This window comes from Crocuta crocuta, unplaced genomic scaffold (assembly GCF_008692635.1).
Source record: "Crocuta crocuta isolate KB4526 unplaced genomic scaffold, BGI_CrCroc_1.0 scaffold97, whole genome shotgun sequence".
NCBI lineage: Eukaryota > Metazoa > Chordata > Mammalia > Carnivora > Hyaenidae > Crocuta > Crocuta crocuta.
In genome coordinates, this window is record NW_027531999.1 from 2,340,983 (window position 1) to 2,366,338 (window position 25,356).

General features: G+C 34.2%; 1 protein-coding gene across 1 annotated transcript in view; it reads left to right on the forward strand.

Moving 5' to 3' along the window:
- ZFC3H1 (zinc finger C3H1-type containing) overlaps positions 1–23,683 on the forward strand; it is a 53,232-nt gene extending 29,549 nt beyond the window's left edge. Inside the window, exons 13-35 of the mRNA XM_077775196.1 lie at positions 905–1,079; positions 1,336–1,467; positions 1,823–2,365; positions 2,451–2,560; positions 3,579–3,710; positions 3,815–3,936; positions 4,896–4,997; positions 5,307–5,426; positions 6,371–6,554; positions 8,038–8,224; positions 9,883–10,071; positions 10,715–10,952; positions 13,191–13,296; positions 13,381–13,579; positions 14,350–14,444; positions 18,002–18,112; positions 18,373–18,477; positions 18,608–18,773; positions 19,842–19,942; positions 21,563–21,664; positions 22,319–22,358; positions 22,601–22,663; positions 22,793–23,683. Of these exons, the coding sequence (XP_077631322.1) occupies positions 905–1,079; positions 1,336–1,467; positions 1,823–2,365; positions 2,451–2,560; positions 3,579–3,710; positions 3,815–3,936; positions 4,896–4,997; positions 5,307–5,426; positions 6,371–6,554; positions 8,038–8,224; positions 9,883–10,071; positions 10,715–10,952; positions 13,191–13,296; positions 13,381–13,579; positions 14,350–14,444; positions 18,002–18,112; positions 18,373–18,477; positions 18,608–18,773; positions 19,842–19,942; positions 21,563–21,664; positions 22,319–22,358; positions 22,601–22,663; positions 22,793–22,930 (3,460 nt within the window). The 3' untranslated portion in view covers positions 22,931–23,683. The remainder of the gene's footprint in view (positions 1–904; positions 1,080–1,335; positions 1,468–1,822; positions 2,366–2,450; positions 2,561–3,578; positions 3,711–3,814; positions 3,937–4,895; positions 4,998–5,306; positions 5,427–6,370; positions 6,555–8,037; positions 8,225–9,882; positions 10,072–10,714; positions 10,953–13,190; positions 13,297–13,380; positions 13,580–14,349; positions 14,445–18,001; positions 18,113–18,372; positions 18,478–18,607; positions 18,774–19,841; positions 19,943–21,562; positions 21,665–22,318; positions 22,359–22,600; positions 22,664–22,792) is intronic.
- The last annotated feature ends 1,673 nt before the right edge of the window (positions 23,684–25,356 follow it).

Sequence of the window (25,356 nt, forward strand, 5' to 3'; positions counted from 1 at the left end):
TTAAGACACATCCTGATAATAGAGATATGCAAAATATGCTTCATAAATGAAGTGCTGTGGTGACCGTAAATCTCCAAAATTTGTGAGAAATGGTATTGTGTATGTTTTAAAAGAGAATAAAATAAATTTAATTTAGATTCTATTTATTTATTAACTTTAATAAAAAGTGAAAAGGTTTTATTATTTATTTATTTAAAAGTTTATGTATTAGAGAGCAGGGGAGAGACAGAGAAAGAGGGAGAGAGAGAATCTAAAGCAGGCCTCACACTGTCAGCACAGACCCCATTGTGGGACTTGATCCCTCAAGCCATGAGATCATCACTGAGCTGAAATCAAGAGTCGGATGCTTAACTGACTGAGCTACCCAGTCGCAAGGTGAAAAGGGTTTAAAAAAGTCTTTGTCTTTCTACTCCCCATTCTCTCACATAGTCTCTGGCTTTAAGATTCATTCTAGATGCCAATTCTTGTTGAAAAAATTTAGACTTCCTTTTCCCCTTGTTTGCCTAGCTTTAAACAAAATGGGTTGGAGATTTGTAAGTGTGCTTGATTATATTTATTTGTGTATAAAGAGCATTATAAATGAAGCTAAACAACAATTTTCTGTCTTGGTTCTCATTTTTTGGGGATCCTATAGGATTACATCTACTAGTAATAGTTTTTCAACTGTAATTCACATTATTCAGACTTAAGTGATAGTTTTGAAAAAGATTAGACCCATAGTTGGCTTTCATAAAATGTAATAGTGTTTATTTGAATACCTGAGTGATTAGCAAATATGAAAACTTTAATCCTTTTAAATTTTCATCTGTATTAATAATATTTTTTGAAATGAGCTATTGTTTTGTAAGTTTTTTATTCTGTTGGTATTTGTCTACTAGTTGAGAAAATTTTATTTCCCAATTAGGATTCTCTTGATGAAAGATGAGTCTGTTCTAAAGAATCTAGTACAGCAAGAAGCTAAGAAGAAAGAATCTGTTCGAAATGCTGAAACAAAGATTACAAAACTTACAGAACAGCTTCAGGCAACAGAGAAAATTCTCAGTGTCAACAGAATGTTTTTGAAGAAGCTTCAGGAACAAGTAATGTTCTTTTTTTAAATTAAGATATTGTAGTCTTACATTACTACTTATTTTATGGGCTAAATTTTTTGTAAAACAAAACCATAAACCAGAGCCATCAAAGTGTGTAACCTATGTATTGTTTTCCATTGAGACATAATATTGGAATATTTTTATTTTCAGTTGAATACTCTAATAAAACTGCTGTGTGTAAGGAGAAGGTATTTCCTCTCTAAAGGTTTACAGTTACATTTTCAGAATTATCCTTTATTTTCAGATTCACAAAGTTCAACAACGTGTTACAATTAAGAAAGCTTTGACTCTAAAGTACGGAGAGGAGCTTGCTCGGGCAAAGGCAGTGGCTAGTAAAGAAATAGGAAAACGTAAACTGGAACAAGATCGCCTTGGAGTAAGTTTGTAGGAATATTTTATTTTTGGAAAGGAGAAAGTTTTATGATACTTTCTAGGGTATGAGATGTATAAAATAACTTGTTTTTTCCTGCATGTTCAGAAATATTAAAGTTTTGTTTTTGAATGACATCCACAGTTTTGGAATCTTAATTTTTTAGTTGTTTTCCTTTTTTTTTTCCCATAGATTATAGATTAACTGGCATAACTGTTGGGGACTTTTGTAAAATTGTTTTATTCTCATCAGTGATTTTTATACTGTTCGCATTGTATTGTAGGGATAACACATTTATCTTACCAAGAATTGGTTATGAAATCCTAGCAATGTAAAATACGTATATCATTTTATCCCTCAGCCAAACAAAATGATGAGACTGGACAATTCTCCAATATCAAGTCCAAGAAAGCATTCAGCAGAACTAATTGCTATGGAAAAAAGACGATTACAAAAGCTAGAATATGAATATGCCCTGAAAATTCAGAAACTAAAAGAAGCCCGGGCCCTCAAAGCAAAGGAACAACAAAATACTGCTCCAGTTGTGGAGGAGGAACCTGAATTTTCCTTACCTCAGCCATCACTTCATGATCTGACTCAAGATAAATTAAGTCTGGACACTGAGGAGAATGATGTTGATGATGAGATTTTGTCTGGTTCAAACAGAGAACGAAGGAGATCATTCTTAGAGTCTAATTCTTTTACTAAACCTAACCTTAAGCACACTGATACACCTAACAAAGAATGCATAAACAAACCTGCTAAGAATACGGTAGAAAAACCAGAACTTTTTCTAGGGTTAAAAATTGGTGAATTGCAAAAATTATATTCAAAAGCTGACAGTTTAAAACAACTGATTTTAAAAACCACCGTAGGCGTTACCGAAAAGGCCTTGCATGGTCAGGTATCTGAACATTTCATATTCTGTATAAAATGTAGGATTCACCCTAGGCTTATTTGCTTTATGTAATTATTATTTTCTTTTGTAGGAGATTTCTGTGGATGTGGATTTTGTGACAGCACAGAGTAAAACAACAGAAGTGAAGCCATGTCCTTTTAGACCCTATCATAGTCCTCTTCTAGTTTTTAAGTCTTACAGGTATAAAAAAGATTCAGTAAGCTTGAATTTCAGGCCTATTCCTGGATCTTAATTATAGTATAAACTTGGATATTTAACGATAACGAAAAAATAATTTTATTTTGGTGACTGAAAAGTGAACTTGTCCTCTTAGGGAAAATAAAATCATCTTGTCAGATTTGAACCATATTAGGAAGTAAAGTTTAGCTCATAGTGGGTTTGTTTATTCCTACCAAATCCTAATTTCTGGCTGTTGGGGAATTGTGGAGAAAACTGGATTACTGTCTATTAGGGATTTTAGGAAAAATAACTGGAGTTGAATGAGAATTTAAACAAATTTTTTTAATGTTATTTTGAGAGAGAGCATGCGTTCAGTGAGCAAGGGAGGGACAGAGAGCGAGGGAGAAGAGAATCCCAACCAGGCTATCTGTGTCAGCATAGAGCCCAATGCAGAGTTCGATCTCATGAACCATGAGATCATGACCTGAGCCAAAATCAAGAGCCTAATGCTTAACTGACTCAGCCACCCAGGTGTCCCAAGTATTTTTAAATTTTAAGAAGAATTTTACCATTATTCTAAAGAATGCATTGGCCAGCGTTCATCAAACTGATTTAGACATTTTCAGATGATTAGATTTGTGGATGTCTTTTTTTAAAGACTTCTGGACTTTGTGAAACTAAATGGGTAGGATTTAATTATAAAATCGTAAAGCACCTATCAAGTAGTACAGACTTTTCCCCTAGTTATTTTGTTGGCTGGTAACGTGCAAAAATGCCAATATTATATACCATTTTATTTTGTGATAAAACACTGGGTTTAAATACGATGTTTTTTGTTGTTTTTTCAGATCTTTTGTGTTTTAGGTACAAAAGTAGTTGTCCCTGTCAGTTGATTATTCTGGTTTTTTAGAGTTCATTTTGGATAAATAAATAGTAAGCTCAAAGCATAGAAATTTTAATGGAAAATATAAAAAATTTCTTCATTTCCTGGGGAATGTTTATGGAGTATAATGTGCCTGTCTGCCTTTCTCCTCCTCAGGTTTAGTCCATACTATCGAACCAAGGAAAAACTTCCCTTAAGCTCAGTGTCATACAGTAATATGATTGAACCCGATCAGTGTTTCTGCCGTTTTGATTTAACAGGAACATGTAATGATGATGATTGTCAGTGGTGAGTAGTTTTTATTTGTGAATGTTTTATAATTTAAAAGAGTCTTGGTTATTTAGTTTTGATGTGTACATAATTCTCTTGTCTGTGTTGTTATTATATTTTAGGCAGCATACACAAGACTATACGCTTAGTCGAAAACAGCTATTCCAGGACATTCTGTCATACAATCTATCTTTGATTGGTTGTTCAGAGACAAGCACTGATGAAGAAATTGCTGCTGCAGCAGGTACTTAAAAACCTCTTGTTCTCCAAATGAAAGTTTGAAGTTAAGCAATTAAAAAATTGTATGTTTTGTTATTGGCATCTTTAAGTAGTTGTAATAATTCAGTACATTCATCTGTGGCATTTTATCCAGATTTGTTCTGATATAGTAGTTACTAACCACATGTTGCTATTCAGATATAAATTAATTAAAATTTCTTCCTTAGCTGCAGTAGCCACATTCCAAGTGCTTGATAGCTGTTTTTGATCTCAATAGCAGTAAGTGCTTACCAATAGGGTAGTGTAGATATAAGGCATTTCCATCATTGTGGAAAGTTCTCTGGACAGAGCTCATCTAGATAGTTCAGTTTATTTGGAAGAATATATTAACATGTTCATTTAGCAGTTTTATTGATTTTAAAATAGACTTCTATTTTTATGCATTATTGTTTTAAAAAAATAGAGAAAAGTTGGAAATTAAGATGAATGTGATTTCATATTCTACAAAGAAATAAAAAGGACTTTATACATTATGATATTATAGGAAGTGTAGATTACTGTCAGAAATTGTGAGTAAATACTGTTAAGATTTTCTCCAGATTTACCTTGAAGTACAAGTTTTTTGGAAATAAAGGAATTGGTGTTTATTAAATTTAGTGTTAATCACAACCTAACGTGATTGTAAAGTCACTGAATCAATGTGATCATTCTCAATTTGGGACTTTAATTTTCACCTACTTGTTTAGTTTGTTTCAGAAAATACTTCTGTTTTTTAAGCCCAAATTGGGTGCATGATGTGTAGGATTTGCCGCAGTCATTAAGGTAATGGAGTCCTTGCCCTCTAGGAGGCATATGTGTTTTTGACTAATAACATATACTTCCTTTTAATTTTTAAATTGGTCTTCACTTTATACTCTTTAAGTCTCGTCTCTATGATCCATGTTTTTTACCCTTTTTATGAAGATAGCATTCCTCTAATTTCAGAAAAATATGTTGAGAAACTTTTTGGAGTAAATAAAGATCGAATGTCAATGGACCAGATGGCTGTTCTCCTGGTTAGCAATGTCAATGAAAGTAAAGGCCATAGTGAGTATCTCTCTCTCTCTCTCTCTCTCTCTGTCTCACACACACACACATACACACACACAAAAGGACCTTGTAGTTTCTTTATGATAGCCAATTTTTTGGCATTATGTTTTCAAAAATATATATGTATTTATATATATAACATGCTTACAGGGTAGAATAAATGTCTCTTCTTGTAAGGCAGAATATATATATGTGTGTTTGTCATTTCTGCCTAACAGAATAAATTTAGCTTTTTTTGAGTATTGTGTGGGTAGCCTTAAGAACTGTAAGAAACTAGTTATATCAACTAATAATCTTCTACTTTAGCACCTCCATTTACAACCTACAAAGATAAAAGAAAATGGAAGCCAAAATTTTGGAGAAAACCTGTTTCAGAGAATAGCTTCAGTAGTGATGAGGAACAGTCTACAGGACCAATTAAGTATGGTAAGAAGTAATTTAAGATCCTGAATCATTAAATTGGGTTCATCTTTGTCTAATACTTTACTAATTTTTCGGTGTATCTATGAGCTTAAGTTTTTGGGGTTTTTTTTTTTTTCTGTTTTTTTAAAACAGTGATACCATTTGGCATTTAATGCATTTAGTTCTTCATTGTGTGGGATTGCCCCTTGTATTCATGATCCTTGCCCAGTAAATACAGGAATAACTCTTTCTTAAATGTGATGGTGTCAAATACTTGAGCAAGGGAGAAGAGAGCAGTGCTGCTCTCACTTGAGAACTACTACCTGGGTGTCCTGGAGGGCAAGGGTAGTATTTTCTTTTGTCTTTGAGTCTGTTTTCTGACATGCAATAGGCTTGCAGAACAAATAAGTGAACAAACAAGGTAAATATGAATGAATGGTTTATTGTCAAGTATATCTTATTATCTTAACTTTGCTTTATTTACTTATTTTTTTAAAGTTTGCATAATTTGTTTATTATTTTTGGATTAGCAGATATCTGATAGATACATGCTCTCATGTGCTTATTTACATTAATACTTTTTCTCTAAAAGTAGTGGGATAATTTTATCTTCATAAATTATAACTTCTTTTCCTTTTTTTTTTTTTTTTTTTTTTTTTTTTTACAATTTAGTGAATGTGAATTATCAGGTGGTGCCACTTACCCTTCCAAGTAGGGAGACCATACTCCTGGTTTGTCCAGCAGAATTCTAGTGTGTACCTGTTATCCTGGTATAGTTTTTAATAACATCCCTTTCACTTTTAAAAGTGTCCTAGTTTATAAATTATATGACCATTCTATTTTAAGGCTATGAGCTACTGTATATATTTCAAATATTTAGATTTTTAGATGAAAGTTGAGGCCCGTGGGTTTTTCTTGGTCTGTGGATAAAAGAAAGTGTGGTGCTAATGATAAACTTTACTTTCCAGCCTTCCAGCCAGAAAATCGAATCAGTGTTCCAGCTTTGGATACAGTTGTCACTCCAGATGATGTCAGATACTTTACAAATGAGACTGATGACATTGCTAATTTAGAAGCAAGTGTTCTTGAAAATCCATCTCATGTACAGCTTTGGCTCAAGCTTGCATACAAGTACTTGAATCAGAATGAGGGGTAGGTCCACTTCTGATCTTTGTGTCAACTGTTGCGCATTTATATTTTTAGGTTTGAAGTTTATTTCATCTGTGGTAATCACGTTTACAGCATGGTATCAATGAGGTCTTTGTTTTTTGACAAAGCCAAAAGCACTGTATTGTTTAAAAGCAGTTAGAAAAAGTTTGAGGTTAGATCTTGAGTTGCGTGAGTGGCTCAGTGTATGGGTAATAAATTAGCCACAGTTTTTAACTCCACTAGGCTCTCACTTCAAATAGGATTAGTTAAAATAGTAAATTCTGAGTGGTGTAAGGATTGATTATTGTTTGTTTGTTTTTTTAAGTCAGGCACATAGTGATAGTCTCTTAAAATTATGGTAAAATCAGTGGAACAAATTAAATTTTATGTTAATTTTTAATTTAGAGATTTAAAGCTTGTCTAGGAACATCTCAATTCTGATGAATTTGCTTTTTTTTCTGTGGATGGTGTTGTATGTATTCAAATAAGATAAATAGTAATTTTTCTTATAAACTTGTTGGATTTTCTAACTCCCAACTTTTTGGTATTATTAACAGGAATAATCTTTTACTACCAGGGATAGTTTTTTATTACTGTAATTGAAAATTTATAATAATTCAGTTTTTAAAAGCTATTCTGAATGTCTGTCTGAAAACTTGATATAAAAGCTTTGTTAGTAAGACAGCACTATGGGATGCTAATATATCACCCATACATGTGTGTCCTTTCCATGTTACTGGGGTAAGTTACAGTGTTTTCTTTTCTGACTCAGTTACTGAATGAAGGCCAAAATAACTGTACATTATTTTATGAATAGGATCATGAGAGACAATTATCTTCTTCAAGAGATAGCAAGCCCTTGATCCTTTGAAAGAACTGTTACATTGAAAGCTTTGATATTTTGTGTTGGCAGTAGCTGGCCTTGAGGGGGAATTGTTTAACTTTTCCCATTCCCAAACCAGAGTAACTCATAAAAGATATTACTGAATATGGACATAAAGTACATTTAAAGCTGATAATCTAGGAGTTTTATAACAGTGCTTTTTTATCTGTTAAATGCTCATTGAACATCCACTTAGAAAGGAATTGTTAGGTCTGTAGGAAATCAGGACCTTTTTTTTTTTGACTGATGTGATTTAAGATTCTACTCTGCCTTCCTTTGTCATAGGTCATTTTAGCTTCTTGGTTGTTTCCAATAGAAAATGGAACTTTAAAGGCACCTGGGTGGCTTTGTTGGTTAAGCATCTGACTTTGGCTTAGGTCATGATCTCATGGTTTGGGTGTTGGAGCCCCACATCAGGCTCTGTGCTGACTGCGGAGCTTGGAGCCTGCTTTGGATTCTGTGTCTCCCTCTCTCTCTGCCCCTCCCGTTTGCACACTCTTTCAAAAATAAGTAAACATTAAAAATATTTTTTAATGGAACTTTAAAATTGACTCATTAGATCAGCCTGTTAAAAAAATGTTTCTGTTTTTTTCTTTTATGTAGGCTATGTTCAGAGTCCTTGGATTCCGCTTTAAATGTTCTGGCTCGAGCTTTGGAAAACAACAAAGACAATCCAGAAATTTGGTGCCATTACCTCAGATTGTTCTCAAAAAGGGGAACCAAGGAAGAAGTGCAGGAAATGTGTGAAACAGCTGTTGAATATGCTCCCGACTATCAAAGTTTTTGGACTGTGAGTAGAAAAGATAGCATAGCTTTATGTGTATATGTTGTTATAATTCTTAGATCATTGTAAATATTGATACATAGCTTAATAAAGTCATATGCTTTATTTGCATGTAGATGCAATGACTTTCCATTGTCCTATAACCTCAAAACCACTCCTGGGTCAGGACTAAATTTAAAATAAGAAAATATATAGTGAAGGGCTAAATTTTCTTGTTTTTAACTTTATTGGTAAGGAATAAATACAACAGTTTAAAACATTTTACACTTAACCTATTTACTGGCAATTTTATTTTGGGCAGTGTGAATTTTTTTGTAATGCACCTGAAAGTATGTTCATAAAACATTTTTATGACTGTCAGGAAACATTTTGGTCTTTTTGTTATCTTGCCTCATTACTTAAGGAAATAATCTTAATCTTTATTTATTTATTTATTATTTTTTTTAATGTTTTATTTATTTCTAGGAGGGAGAGAAAGAGAGACAGTGTGAGCAGGGGAGGGTCAGAGAGAGAGGGAGTCACAGACTGAAACAGGCTCCAGGCTCTGAGCTGGCAGTCAGCACAGAGCCCGACGCGGGGCTTGAACCCACGAACCGCGAGATCATGACCTAAGCGAAAGTCGGACGCCTAACCGACTAAGCCACCCAGGCGCCCCTTAATCTTTAATTCATACTAATATTGAACTTCACAGTGATAAAGAGATTTGGTAAAAAAAAAAAATTGGTTCTTTATTCTCTGAGACAGTGGGATGTTTCCTACCCATGCTTAAACTTAGAATTAATCCACTTGTGAGTAAATATTTATTAATATCTGAACTTTTACCATCTGAACTCAGCAACCATAAGATTTAGCTAAACTTTTAGATAAATCTCTTAACTGTCACATTTGTCATTTATTTGCTAACTGAAATTCAGAATAGATAGACTTGGATTATATGCTATCCCTTAATGAATGAACTTAGCACACCCTTCTAACTCGAGTACCGAATAGGTTTGGATAGCAAAAGATGCTTGATTTTTGATCTGGAACCTTGTGCCAAAGTTAATGCTATTGATCAGCATAAGATTTTATAGGGTGTAAAGTTTTTCCTTAAAGTTGTTTGGTCTTTAAGGAAGGTTTTAATTTCTTAGGCTTTTTAAATTGTTTTGCCACATATATCTAATATGAATGCTGTTCTCAGAATTTGTGTACAGTCATATACCTAAGCAATGTAAATAGTACTTGACCAGAAACCTGAACTTTTGTAATTTGCCATGGTCTTGCTGCCATTAATTCATTTATTCAAAGAAAGGAAAGATGAATTTGCTTCAGTGGTAATTCTAAGAGTACATCTTTCTGTATTATTTTAGTTTTCGTTTGATTCTACTTTCCAATTTGTAGAAGGGAAAATCTAGGATATGGTACTAGAAGATGGTTTTGGTTTTGTTTTTTAAGTAAGCTCTGCCCAACATCGAGTTTGAACTCACAGCCCTGAGATCATGAGTTGCATCCTCTACTGACTAAGCCAGATAGGTGCTCCAAGAAGATAGGTTTACAAATATTTATAATTATCCTTTTTGCAGAAATTGAAGATTTAATATGACACTTAATGAAATGTGGAAAGTCTGTAGCTTTACAGTTTATTTTTATGAAGCAGGATTAATTATATGAAATCCTTTGGGCAGTTTCTGCACCTTGAAAGCACCTTTGAAGAAAAGGATTACGTATGTGAAAGGATGGTGGAGTTTCTGATGGGAGCAGCCAAGCAGGAAGCATCAGATATTCTGTCCTTTCAGCTCTTAGAGGCTCTCTTGTTTAGAGTTCAGCTGCACATTTTTACTGGAAGGTGTCAGAGTGCCCTTGCAGTTTTACAGGTAAACATTTATCCTAGCATGTAATTACATTTTGTAGAGAGTTTTTTTTAAAGGTCTGAAACATTACAGGTTAGCATTGTTTACTAAGCACACAGGCTTTAGATTTGAATCTGTTTTGCCGTTTACTGGTAGTAAGTTGTGTAAAGTTGGGTCAGTTTATGACTGTTTCCTCTTTTGCTTAGTGGGGATAATGCCTTTTTAAGAGTATTTATGAGGTTTAAATGAAGACATATGTTAAGTAGCCACCAGAATAAACTTCAGTATCCAGATAATAAGGGAAAAAAATTAGTCCATAGTGAAAATCTCCTATATGGGGTTGGTGGGTTTGTTTGTTGTTTTACTGTTTCTTTTTAATCTTTCTATATTTTGAATGTTGTGACACTAAAAATGTACAGATAAGTTGAACCTTTTTTCAGTAATTAGCTCATAAATCTTAGCAGAATAAAAATTATACTAATCTGTATTGACATCTCTAAGTTTTTTCATTAAAAAATTGGCAACTATCAAAATTTTGACTTAGGTATATAAAACCACTCCAAAGAAATATGAGCCTTGTACTTTTCTGTGCCTTTAAATTTGAATCTTACTAGGAATTGTTAAGATTTTTTTCTAAAAACACAGATTATTTTTTCATTTTACCTAGAATGCATTGAAATCAGCTAATGGTGGAATAGTAGCTGAATACCTTAAAACAAGTGATCGATGTTTGGCATGGCTGGCCTACATACATCTTATTGAATTCAACGTTCTCCCTTCAAAATTTTATGATCCATCTAATGCCAATCCTTCAAGAATTGTTAACACAGAATCATTTGTAATGCCATGGCAAACAGTTCAAGATGTAAAGACTAATCCTGACATGTTGTTAGCAGTTTTTGAAGGTAAGTATAAATGTTTATAAGTTATTTAGAACATCAACTATCCCTTATTGTGATTCTTCGTAATTAATTGGAAAATTTATATCTACATATTGCAAGTTGTAGTTTAGTGCTTTACTATATAAATGCTTTAAAGATTAAGAGTTGAGTCACATAAGATGGGCATTTGACATTTATGAAAACCAGGAACTATTTTACATAATTTTTCTGATTGTGGCAAAGAAAATCAGCTAAATATGTAGGTAATAAATATTATGTATGTTTAATGAGTTGATTGAGAGAACCAGGTACTTTTTAAAAATAATCCATAAGGTGAAAGTTAAAAGGTTATATTTTATCTTTTCAAGTAATTAATGTTTTCTTCATTAATCAATGAGTCTGAGTACTACCGTGTACTAATTGGTATATCTACTATGGAAGACAGCAAGGACAAAGCCTATATACCCTCCTAATAGGAATTATGTAGCCTTCTCAGAAGATAAAAATCTATCCATTTGATACAGTTATTAAATACATGAGACCATGGAACTGTGTTGGTCTATAGTCTAAATTCTGTGCTTCAGAAGACAAAGATCTGTGATTTATATAATTATATTGTACAGATCATAAACCCAAAGGAAAGAGCTTATTGTGGGTTGGCATGAAGGAAGTCTTTGCAGAAGAGTTAAGACTTAGAACTGGACTTTGAAGCTGATTCTGTTGTGACATAGTTGGCTTCCTCAAAGATGGGACCCTGATCTTATTTATCTCTGTATTTTCTAAGGACCTATAATGTCTGGCAGCATACGAAGTGCTTAGTCAATATTTATTGAATAAACCAGCAAAGAAAAGGAAGGAAAAGGAGGACATTCCTGTTAAGGGAGCTAAGTAAATAAAAAGGAACATATAGATAAAAATTGGTGCAGTGGATTTGAAGGGAGATTAGAAGAAGGGTGAATTCTTATCAGAGCAAGAGTTTCATGCTAGAGAATAGTACAAATTAAGCTCAGTAAGTGCAATGATACCAGATTTTCAAGGACTTTGTGTGTAGTAGACTTGATAACAGTTGAGTTTCTTGAAAGGAAGAATTTGAAAGGTGTGAAAATAACCAGAAGCTGATGGCCATAAGTGAAGCACGAAAAGATGGAACCTGGGAAAAAGGGAATTTTTATTGGAGACATTTGAAGTTCTCACATGCAGATGGTGAGAGAAATAGGGAAGAAATAGTCAAAGGTGATTTCAGGGTTTTAAGATTGGGAAAAAGAAAGTGATTTAATAGAAAACAAGTAAATTTGGGAAGGCTGATTTTGATAGTAGGAGTGGTATTTGTGAATGGTAATTGGCCATTCGAGTGGAGATGCTTATTGGCGGAAGGAAATAAGGAAGTGGACCATAAGTGGATGATTATGGATAGAGAAATGATTTGAAAGTTATTATTGTAGAAGCTATTATATTGTAAAGTGTTTTACAATTTTTAATGTGCTTTTGCAGTAAATTTTTTAGTAGTTGAAGCTGTGAGATATTTTCTCTGAGGAAATGGAAACTTAAGAGTATAGCAGTAGGGAAAGAGAGGAGTCCATGAATAAGACCAAAAGGACATGTAAATAAACTCTTGGTAGCATAGGGAAGAAAAAATTGAGAAGAAGAACATTATCAAATGTGAAAGAAGTAAGTGTAGTATTGGCCTTTAGGTTTGTTTAGATGATTTTTATAAGTGAACTTCAGAAGTGCAGTTTCAGAATGACACACTCTGTAAATCTGAGAAGTGAGTAAGGAGGAAATGGTAACAGCTGTGCAAAGGAAAACAGTGCCCCATTCTCTAACACACAGCAGCAAGGACAGGACTCTTTACAAGGGAAATGTGTTTCGAAGGAGTAAGGAAAGGATCTAGTTTAGGGGAAGACAATTAAATGACTGTATAACAGAGAGGCCTTAGAAAAGAAAAATGAAAAGATAATTCGTTCTATGATTTTTTTTGAAACCAGTTTTAAGGAATTTAGATAAATGCAGAGACACTTGTTTAAGTGAAAACATTGATACATGTGAGAACACATATTGAATGGTTTTATTCTTACCAAGGATATGAGGGAAAGAGATTGAATTTTAGGGAGTTTGGAGATACCTGAAAATACCTCCAGAGTAAAGATGAATAAGCAAAGCAAAAGGGTTGACCACTGTGTTGCATTAGTCTCCCAGAGTTTAGATAACATAGTAAGATAATTCATTTTGTTTGTTTTCTGTTACTGTGATGTTTTTGGATAGATGCGGTGAAAGCTTGCACAGATGAGAGCCACACTGTTGAGGAAAGAGTAGAGGTCTGTGTTCCACTTTACATAAATATGATTGCTCTGCACCGACTTCTAGAGAGGTAAAACTTAATTGACAAGCAGTTAACCTTGTGTTAAAAATTGATTTTTTTCATGTGTTTAGACGTTGTTGTTGTTATTTAAAGGTATGAGGCTGCAGTGGAGCTTTGTAAATGTTTATTGGAAACGTGTCCAGTGAACTGCCAATTATTGGAAGCCCTTGTTGCTTTATATTTGCAAACAAATCAGCATGACAAAGCCAGGGCAGTGTGGCTTACTGCATTTGAAAAAAATCCTCAGAATGCAGAGATTTTTTATCATATGTGCAAATTCTTCATACTACAGGTAAAAAAAAAAAAAAGCCTCAAAATTCTTAAATATGTTTTTGTGTTTCACATTTTCTTATTCATCCTTTAACATGTTTCAGGCATCAGCCTTTTGAAGGAGCTTTTCCTGGTCCTTTTCCCCTTTATAGACTGGGTTACATATTCCTTCTGTCTTTGCTATAAATATTCTGTGCATAGTCCTACCATTGCCCTTATAACAGTGCTTTGTAATTTTGTTTATAGCTGCTTTATATACTCTATTCTTTAAGGGCAAGAATCATGTCTTAACCAGATTTAGAGCCCCCAACACACCTCACACAGTGCTAAACATGTAATAGAAGCTTATTAGACAGTTGGTGAATGTGGTATATTGGGTGTTCAGCTGTTTAATGGTTAGTTGACTTTAATTGGAGATCAGAATGTAGAAGTGATCTCTACCCCCACTTACTCAAGAAACTTAATCTAATGAGTGTTTTTGTTGTTTTTGTTTTATTTTTTAGGCTTTTTCCTGCCTTGAAAGAATTTTAAAAAATGCTTATTTATTTTTGAGACGCATAGGCAGGGATTGGGGGGGAAGCAGAGAGAAAGGGAGACAGAATCCAAGCAGGCTCCACAGCAACAACTCAGGGCTTGAACTTTTTCAAAAACCACGAACAAGGTCATGACCTGAGCCTAAATCAGGAGTCAGACCCTTGACCAACTGAGCCACCCAGGTGCCCTCCTCCCTTGAATGAATTAATTAAACACTGTAAGTCTAATGTATATCCTTCCTCTTTTTTTAAAAAATAGAATCAAGGAGATAATCTTCCTCCATTTTTACGGAAATTTATTGCATCCTTCTTTAAACCTGGGTTTGAGAAGTATAGTAACTTGGATCTGTTTCGGTAAGTTTGTAGAACTCGACTTATAGAAGAAAGAGATAGTATAGTGGGAAAACTACAGTTTTTTTGTGGGTTGATTATATTTTAGACTGATGTAAAAAAAAATACTTGAACATTCTTAATAGAACTGTTATGAGGGTAGTAGAATTTAATAAAAATGGAGAAAAGATGTAATGTGCATCCTTGTAGTAAAGACCCTAACAAAGGAAGGTTTATATGAACATCATGGTGACTCATTCTGCTTTTAATTCATTGTTGTTAATTTTAGTACTTAATACTATAGCAGTGAATTATCTGAGACAATCAGTGAATTCTGAAAAAATGAATTTCATTTGTTGGGCTCAAGTGGATGTAAATAATATGCCTTTTACTTTTTTTTTTAAGTCTAAAGAGAATTGTTCTAGCCTCTGAAATATTGAATGAGAAGCTTTCAAGCAATCTTTTCTCAGCCACCACTTTCTCAGTAATTTACAAAGAGTGCTGTAATTACTGCCTTTGCTTGCTTAGTTGTGAATTCTTACTCTAACAACAATAGGAGGCCACAGCAGGTCATGAGGAATTGCTTTTGGATGGGCTTCTCTTCCCTTCTTGCTCCCCATCTCTCTGTAGGGTTCAGCAAAGTGTTTTTCTTTCTTTCTTTTTTTTTTTTCAACAAATATTTTGAGAGAGAGAAAGTATGCATGGATGGGGGAGGGACAGAGAGAGAGGGAGAGAGAGAATCCCAGGCAGGTTCCATACTCCACTCGGAGCCCTCAGCACAGGGCTTGACCTACGACCTTGAGATCATGATCTGAGCCAAAATCAAGAGTTTTGTGCTCGACTGTGCCACCTAGACACTCCAGCAAACTTTATCTTTTCTGTCTTTTTTTTTTTCTTAATGTTTATTCAGTTTAGAGAGAGAGCTCAAGCAGAGGAGGGGCAGACAGAGAGGGGGACACACAGAAACCAAAGCAGGCTCCAGGCTCCAAGCTGTCAGCACAGAGCCTGACACAGGGCTTGAACTCATGAACCACGAGTTCATGACCTGAGCCGAAGTCAGATGCTTAACTGATTGAGCCGCCAGGTGCCCTGCAGACTTTTTTTCGTAAGGGCCATGTAGTATATATTTTAGGCTTGCAAGCTGTATGGTCTTTCACTTCTTGTTACTTATGCTGTTTTTAGGAAGAAAATAACCATAGACGGTATATAAATGAATGAGTGTAGCTGTATTCTAATAAAATTTTATTTATAAAAATAGGCATAGTTTGCTGATCCCAAATCAAACAGCATCAAAGTATTTTATCATGACAAACTATTATTTTAAGTTAGGAGGAACTGAGAGAAGGAAGGCCTTAAGCTGAATATCTCTTAAAATTTTTTGTTGTAGAAAATACTGCAGATAAGATTCTGGTTTTAAATATGTAAGTCCAAAGCTTGCAAATATTTCTTAGGTGCTCCCTCTGTTTATCCCACAGTGTAGCAGTGTTATATAAAAATATTTTTGAAAAGTAACCCATAATTTTGTTAATTCAGTGTTCCGTCTACCCTAGAATATCAGTTTTACTTGAGATTTGGCAAAAATTGGGGTCAATATTCTTTTCCTCAACTTGAGTCTTTGTGTCTATCCTTTTACGGTAACCAGCTTATTGACATAGCACACTGTTTCTGAAGTTCTTTCTGCTCTGTTACACCTAGATTAATATCTTACAGTTAACAATGAAATGATTTAAATACAAAATTATGGAGAATAATTAAACTGTCTGTGAGGAACTTAAAGATTGTTCAGCTTCCCCATGCTGACTTTGTCCCTGTTTAAGTTAGATTGCTTTAATGTCTCAAACTTAGGCAGAGGACAGATCTAAAGCTGAACTTTTTATAGACTTGCTGGTTCTGATCTTCCCTTGGGCATGGAGGTAATTGGTTTAGCTTAAAAGAAGATGCTGCCAGTTTCAGCTGTGGTAACTAATCAGAGATCTTCAGATCTTCTTGATATCAGCTTAATGAAGGAGACTGAATACCTGTCAATAAAAATTTGGAAATGGGCTGCCTCCTAATAATCTTCTGTTGTTTACTAATCACCTTGCCTTATGGAAGTTTTCATGGGAATAGTCATAATTCATAATACACCAAGAGCTACAAGGAAAAGGTATCTTGTGCTTAGTTTATTTAGACAGTACCAAAGATTTTATTTACACAGTGTGCATTTTTTGTTAATTTAGGAAATATTTTATGAGTCAGTTATTAGGAGAATGGCAGTAGGTGAGGTCGGTGTTAGCATTGCCATACTTCTTATTGATGTTGATATAAATTTTTTAAATTTATAAATACAGTCAAGATTTATTAATAGGGTAAGTCGATGCTCTTAATAGGTTTAAAATATTTTTTAAATTTCATTAGTAGAAATTGTGAAGCAAAGTACTAAGAATATTGTAGGTGTTGTAATATTTACGTAGAGTGGGGATCTGTCATTTCTCTTTCTATGTAATATTTAATAAAAAGAACTAGATAATGTAATTTTTATGTGTTTCAAAATCAATTTGAAGATTAGTAGGTTGCCCCAGGTGTGAAGTAGGGAATTTTATTCAGTGTACTGAAGTTAGCTTAGGATGGAGTCTTAAGATTAGATTTGAAGTCATACTCTGTTACCTCAGTTTTAAGTTGACAAATCTAGTATCCTTAGAAGTTAAGTGATTAAGTCATGGTAATACAGCTAGTAGGGCCAAGTCAGCAGGATGATAACCTGACTCCTAAATGTCCCATTTTTTTCTCTTGCTTATGGTTCCTCCTGCCCTCTGCCTCCATATAGCTTCTTTTAATCCATTAAAACTTAATTTCTTTAAATAATTTAAAAAAATTTTTAAATCGAAAATAAAGTTACACTAGATTGTCATTGTTGAGATCAATGTATTACCTTTAAAAACATAGGTAAATGTTGTACACAGAAATTCAGATATATTGGGGAGAAACCTAAATTAGTGACAGCCAACTGGATTTCTCTACTGATTGACTTCATAGAGTCTTTAATATCCTATTAAATACCCTCTTGTGGCTTTTTATAAGAGTGCTGTAATTTTCAGTATTTTCCAATTTTACTTGATCATGGACCTCTTTTGACAAGTGTGTTATGGACAAATATGTTACCAAATACACTTTGATATATACCTAAAGGACTATGTGTGTGTGTGTGTGTGAGGAAGAGATTATTTTCAGATGTTACCTTTTGTAACTCTTAAAGAACTCTTTTTTTACAGAAATGTATAGATTTTGTGGGGAAATTTTAGGTATACATGGTAATCTCATTTGTTCTCTGTTTTTAATTAGATGATTATGGTGGTTTAATTTGGGGGATAAAATAAATTCATTTTTGAAGAGGAGTTACTCATGTAGGTATAAAATAATAGACTGTGATACTAGAGATGGGACCAAAGTAGTATGGTATACATGTAAAAAAAAAGTATACTTCAAGGACATTTAAGTTGAAACAGAGGTCTTTTTTGTTTTGTTTCTGTTTTTCTTAAATATTAGTAATCCATGTGTGCACAGGCATAATTTCAAACAGTGTTTTGTTTTGTTTTTTCCAGGTATCTTTTAAATATCCCAGGACCACTTGACATTCCAGCCCGTTTATGTAAAGGAACTTTTGATGATGAGATATTTAACCACCAAGTTCCTTATTTATGGCTGATTTACTGGTGAGACATTATCTAACATGGAGAGAAATGTTGCATATTAGGCTTGCATTTGTTATTTATTACCAAATTACCCTGTGTTAAAATTAACTTGATGTTAAAGTCATTGAAGCAAAGTTGAAGGGATGCTATTATTAAAGAAGAAACATCAAAAGAAGAATTCTATTGTAATAATGTCTGTAATGTTTAAATATACTTTGTCATTCTTTCACTAATCAAGGTGAGCTGTAGATATAAATTATTTTCCTTCATTTTTTAAACAGCCTTTGTCATCCTCTTCTATCAAGTATTAAAGAGACAGTGGAGGCATACGAGGCAGCATTAGGGGTGGCCATGAGATCTGATATAGTGCAGAAGATTTGGATGGAGTAAGTTTAGTTCCTCTTATTAAGAATGGGATTTGGAGTAAGCAGATATGGTGGGAGGAAAGGGCTGATCAGTTTTTTGAGTGAGAGATTCACTGCCTTATTCTAAATTATAATATTTTTCTTTTGGCAGTTATCTTGTCTTTGCCAATAATAGAGCTGCTGGATCCAGAAACAAAGTCCAAGAATTCAAATTTTTTACTGATTTAGTGAATAGATGTTTGGTTACAGTCCCTGCCCGATACCCCATTCCTTTTAGCAGTGCTGATTACTGGTCCAACTATGAATTTCATAATAGGGTAAGAACTTAAAACTTTTTTCTTTAGATATTTGTACAAAAGAAGGAGACTTGAAAAATGACAGCAAAACTCCTGTTTTGTATCAAAAGAGGTTTTCGTAGGGCCACTTTCCTAGCATTTACTGTTATTGCCCATGTTTCCTACTTATCTCTTCAATCTAGGAATAGAGCCCTTTAAGGTTTAGTTAAGATAAAATGTGCTTATTGATTCTTATATAGAAAAATTAACATTGAAGCAAAATTGAAGAGGTGTTAGGGTTTAATACATACTAAAGAAGAAAGATCAGAAATGTGATTATAATATCTAATGTTTTGCTTGATTCACTGAATGAAATTCACTGAATGAAAAATTCCATCATATACAGCGGAGCTACTTTTTTTGGTTAATATTGTGTTAAATGAATATAGCTGTAGATAGGGCATAAGAAAGCTAAAATTAGACTGTTTAGAATTTTAATAGTAGAACTAATGATCCATTTACAGGGTTATTTTCTTATAAGAAAGAAAGCAATTGTTTGTTTTAGTTTCTTTTCAGAGACCCCTTTTACTCAGTGCAATGTAGACTAAAAGTTCCTATTAAACTCCATGTAGACTAAAACATATATGTATTCTATTTTTTTGGTGGGATGGTTTGTTGCTAATCGGGATAACCAATTACTATGCTTTGTACTTCTATGCCATTCTTTATCCCAGGATCTCAAACCACTTTATGGACATTAAGTCATTTACACACGGGCATTCCATGAGCAAGATGTGGCAGGTATTATTAGTCCTATGACTTGCCCAGCTATACAGCAAGTACAGGTAGACTCAGGAATGAAAACCCGGACTCCTGGCTTCTTGTCAGTGTTCTTAGTCCATGGCTGTCATCACTAGATCATATTTCCTAATTCATATTTGGAAAGTCACTAATATAATTAATGGTAGGAACTGTAACTCACAGCATCATACATTATTATAATTTATACATTCATGTCTTAAAGACCATTTTGGTTTTCTCATTAAAACACCTAAGTAATTAGATTTCACATTTTGTTGCATTTATTTTCCCTCCCCTCGACCTTTCCAGGTTATTTTCTTTTATTTGAGCTGTGTTCCAAAGACTCAGCATTCCAAAACCTTGGAACGGTTTTGCTCAATTATGCCAACTAATTCTGGACTTGCACTGAGGTAAGAAAAAAAAAATTATTTTCAGTCTCAGCTCAATAGTACATAGTTCTTCATATAAAATTATTCTTAAAAACTTGATTAAGAGTAGTCTGTTCTGTACTATTTTTTCGCTGATATATACTACTTTAAGAGTTAAGCAATATATAGCTTCATATAAAAGTCAGTTTAAAAACCTGAAAACTTGAGAAGACTGCAGGTTTTAAGGGGTATATAATTCAAGTAAAGTTCATTTGTGTCTCTAAGCACATCCCATCTGTCCTTAGCACATACATAAGAAGCAGTAACCCTCTTTTACATAGCAAAGGAATATTGCTTAAGAGATTTGTAAAGTGCTTTACAAAGATAGCAGCCAGCAGCATATATCTTGGTTATTATAACTTGTTTTCATGTATGTCAGTTGCTCTCAGGTATTAACATGCATCAGTATCTCCAGGATGTTCATGTAAACTACATATTCCTGGGGGTCCTTGGCTGGCTAAGTTGGTAGAGCATGGGGACTCTTGATCTCAGAGTCATGATTTCAAGCCCCACACTGGGTGTGGAGCTTACTTAAAAATACAGATTCCTGAGCTTTGAACCCTCAAATCACATTTGAGAGTCACTTAACTGCAGATTTCGTACATTGGGTTGGAGATTTTTGAGCATTTCTTTGTAGTTTCTGTGCTCTGACAGAGTAAACTTATTTTCACTGTCAAGAATTGTGCTTTTTAATTGAAAATGGTATCCTACATGCTAATGCTTTGGCTTATACTTGTGCAGTCATTCCTGCTACATCAGTTGTGTCTTATGTTTCTAAGTTTGTTTTGTGGATCCTAAGGTACCTAAGATATTTATCAAATATTTCCTTATGTGTTAAAGTATTTACATTCCACTTAGCATGTGTGTGGGAAAATGGTATGAAGTTGGAAAAAAATTCAAAGGCCCAAGGCTGTGACAAAAGTAGTGTTTCATAATAAGAATTTTTAGTAAGCATTCTAGTCTGCAGAAGCTACTAATACAGAAATTTCTATTATAAAGTGTCACCTTTGGTAAAACATGAAAAATAAAAAATGTGGTATTTTGATTAGTTTCTATTATGATAGAGTTATAGGCATTATAGGAATACAGGTAATTTAATTGTTGGGTTTGTTGGTAAAGCTCCACTTCTGTGTTTTGATAATTATTTCCTTGTGGTCATTCTTATCTTTTTTCTTTTGGAGTAGAGAACTTATTTATTAGTCACTGTACTCAGGTTTTGGCCCAAGAAACTTTTACTATTACATCTAATCTGTTTAATAAAGAAAGAAAAATACTAGGAAATTGCATTAATATACCAAATCATTATTGTAAAAAATTTGGGGGAGGGGGCACATGGAGGGAATGCTTTAGTATAGGAATATGTGGACCTTATTTTAGTTTATTGAATATGGCATGGGTCTTGACTGGGTATCTTGCTAAGTTGCCTGTTCCTGTCCCGCTGGGGGTGATTTTTGTAAGAGGTATCCTACAGTCACATGCTGAATAGCCTTGAGGGAATTTAACTGATCAGAATTGTACCTCATCAAGCATTCTGTTCATAAGCACATTAGGGGTTCCCTACACTTGCAGTGCCTTGTTCATTTTCCTGAATGTGCTTTGCAGGCTACTTCAACATGAATGGGAAGAAAGCAATGTTCAGATTCTGAAACTTCAAGCCAAGATGTTTACATATAATATTCCAACATGCCTGGCCACCTGGAAAATGTAATGCAGCAATCATGTACATGTTTTTATAGCTATTTCTTTTATTTGTAAGGTTTGCTCCAGACAGGTAAATCTGAAATGATATCTATGGTTTTTTTTTTTTTTTCTTGAACAGATCTCTACTCTAATTTAGATTTGCCATTTGGCAAATGGTTTTTGGCTGAGGTTTTCTACCAAGAGTAAGGGAGTGCTCGTTAACGATGGCTTTTAAAAGCAAAACTGGGTAGAATTTGGATTTTTTTTTTTGAGGCAGAATATTTAGGTAACAGTACTGTTAATAAACAGATCTGTTATACACCTTTTAAGACCATCCTTTTTTAAATGTGTGGGGTTTCCCCCCTTTTATAGTTTGATGTCTTTTTTTTTTAAGGTATAATTAGTGCCAGGTGTTCTTACTTGTAATTATGAATATTTTTCATGAACGTTATTTATGTTCAAAACACTGGTCTGCTTAATTTTTGTAAAGTTGATAAAAATTGTTGAATTTTTCTTTTCACTATAGGTTATCCTCCTTGGAAGTTTAGCCTGTTACTTTCAGGAAGTTTTGTACTCAGATTCCCACAGTCAGTATTCTGCCAGTGGTAGTATCTCATTTCGTTCAAAGATATATAAATTTTTCTTTTCCCTTTTCTATATTCCTTTGTTTTTTCTTAGAGCCATTGCTGCTGAGATTGTTCTAAAGGGACAAAGAGAGGTAAGCTATGATTATCAGATGGGTCACTTTGTTTTTAAGCTGTTCTGCCCCTGTTGTTGATTTCTCAGTTTAAAAGGATTAATACATAGATGTTAACCATGCTAAGAACTCTACATGTTTGGAAACTTGAAAACCCTATGTAACCATTTTGTATTGTATGAGGTCCCAGTCAAATAAGTAGGATTATAAAGATGTTTTTCATCATGTTTTCTGATGGAATTGTGTGTATATCTATCTTATAGGTCCACCGTTTATATCAGAGAGCCTTACAGAAGTTACCACTTTGTGCATCACTGTGGAAAGATGTAATGCTTTTTACCTTTTATTTCATCTTGAAGTTTTCCTATAAATTTTCTGCATGTGCCATATCCATTGATGTGGTGATGCTCAAAATCTAGCTAAGTCTTACTTCTGTGCTTCCCTATCTTTTACAGCAACTCTTGTTTGAAGCATCAGAAGGAGGTAAAACTGATAACCTGAGAAAACTAGTTTCCAAGTGCCAAGAGATTGGAGTCAGCCTAAATGAGCTCTTAAATTTAAACAGTTACAAAACAGAAAGCAAGAATCACTGAACACTGGGTGCAGTCAGTTCTAAGTTCTTATAATAATTGCCAAAATTATTTGAATGATCCTTCAAGATTAGGCTGATCCCTGGCTAAGGTCTGCGTAAGGCAGACAAGCATTTTACTGATCATATCAAGTCCCCTACAATATCCTATCCTCAAAACCGGAAGCAATGAACATGACCCTCTTCGGTTGGATAAATGAACTTCCTGTTTGGCCTACTGCTAGGCCCTGCCAGATTCTCATAACATCATGTACGTAAGTATAGTTCCTCAAAGTGACTGACATTTATTTTAATTTTGCTTTGCTTTTGTTTTTATTTTTTACTTTCCCCCTTTTCTTTACGTTGTGCTATTCCTGATTCACTTGACACTCTCTGATGCCTGAGAGATTCTTGTTGGGATTTAATTTCCAGGGCTGTGTTTACAGTAAAAAGCAGGCAGTCCCTTTTAGTTCTTCTTTTAAACCTTTGAGATTCTTCATTTCAGGATTTAAAACTTAAGCAGTCCATCTTAAGGAAAGTGTAACTGCCATGGCCACAAGTCTGCTAGTTGCACTTGAATGCTCTAACAGGGTTGTTTATTGCCCTTTCTACGTTCTGGACTCCTTGCTGAGACTGTTTAACTTGAAGATTAAAGAAACTATTGCAAATGCCAGTGCATCAGAACCTAAGAGTGGTCAAATATTATGTGCAATTTTTTTGTAAAGAAATTTTAATTTATAATAAAGTTTAACAGTTTAAAGAACAGTTAATATTTGAACTGCTTTGTATTGAAATACTACTTTGTAGTATTAAAATTGTTTATAAACAAAATATTTTTAATATAAGTTAACTTTTTAAAAAACGTTGCTGTCTTTATTCACTTTTCACACACGTGGTGGGAAAGGGTTGCAATACGAGATACGGATTTTCACTGTAACTGTCTCCTATCCTGCTTTCCCTTAAAAACATTCTGGTGATAGTTCTCTTCTGTTTTGGGGACAGTAAACAGGTTTGCAATACCCTTAAATTCCTTGTTCTCAGAACCCAGTGTTTAGAAAGTATCTCCCAACTGTAGTTTGAATGATTTGCTTAATGACATGCTCTCTTATGTTGAATATCATTATGACCAAATATAAAGGAGACCTTGTAGGTTTTTTTCCTAGTCTGTAGTCGGTTGTTTGCACCTGGTAGAAAATTGGTTAATGATACACACACTTTGACAAATCTGGTTTTATAACTATAATTCAGTCTGATTATTGGAGACAGAGCAGCAGCCCCATGAAAGAGTAGGCAAATTTGTACATCTGCTATCTGTATATTGCTTAGCCAGAATAAAACCATGTTTTGAGGCCCAACCGTGTGCCTACCAGACGATGCATATTTGGCTAGTAAGTGCATTTGGGTGAGGTCAGGGATGAAACCCACTTGTCTAGTGTCTTTCATTCAATCAAAATGAGGCTAATTGATTTTTCTCTAAAACCAAAGAAATTTGGGTGGAAGACAGTAACGACAAAGGGGTGTGTTCCTCCACTGTATGCATTTAAGTGTTTAACCCTGAAAGCTTTCCCTGCACTATTTGAAAACCATTGTTAGGTGCTTAGAAAAATTTTTCCAGTCTGTCCCTTCATAGTGTTAACAGTTTTGATGTTAATTAACTGGAATGTGTCAGTTTTTTGCAGACAGCGCTAAGTTTTGAACTTTTGTATATTCTTCAACTTACCATTTGTTACATTAACAATTCATCAGCAGTAACTTTTACCTCTTTTTAAAAAAAGAATACTTTGCATACTCCATGGTCCATGGAGGCTATCCATGATAACAACTCCAGGAGTCGCTGTCACACTGTGCATAGTCATGCAGAGGACCTAGCATTCGTAAAGCAGGTGTTTCCTTTTTGATCAGTTGTCATACTGCTATTTAAAATCAAGAAGCTTGGGGCGCCTGGCTGGCTAAGTCAGTAGAGTATGAGACTCTTGATCTACTTCAAGCCACACGTTGGGGGTGAAGTTTACTTTGAAAAATAAAAAACAGGGGCACCTGGGTGGCTCAGTTGGTTAAGTGTCCGACTTCACCTCAGGTCATCATCTCACAGCTCGTGAGTTTGAGCCCCGAGTCGGGCTTTTAGCTGACATTTCAGAAGCTGGAGCCTACTTTGGATTCTGTGTCTCCTTCCCTCTCTCTCTCTGCCATCCCCTGCTCACGCTCTGTTTCTCTCTCACACAAATAAACATTAAAAAAAAACATTTAATAAAAGTTTTTAAAAAGTAAAATCAGGAAGCTATCTTATAAAAGTTATAAGATACCCTCTTATGTCACCCTTTGTCATTTTACAAACTCCTTTTAATTCTCCTTCCCCCTAAAAGCAATTACTGCTTACAAGTGAGCTATATGTTTTGGTCATCCTTCCATATTCATTTTTAAATTATGTACTTTCAACATACAATTTGAACA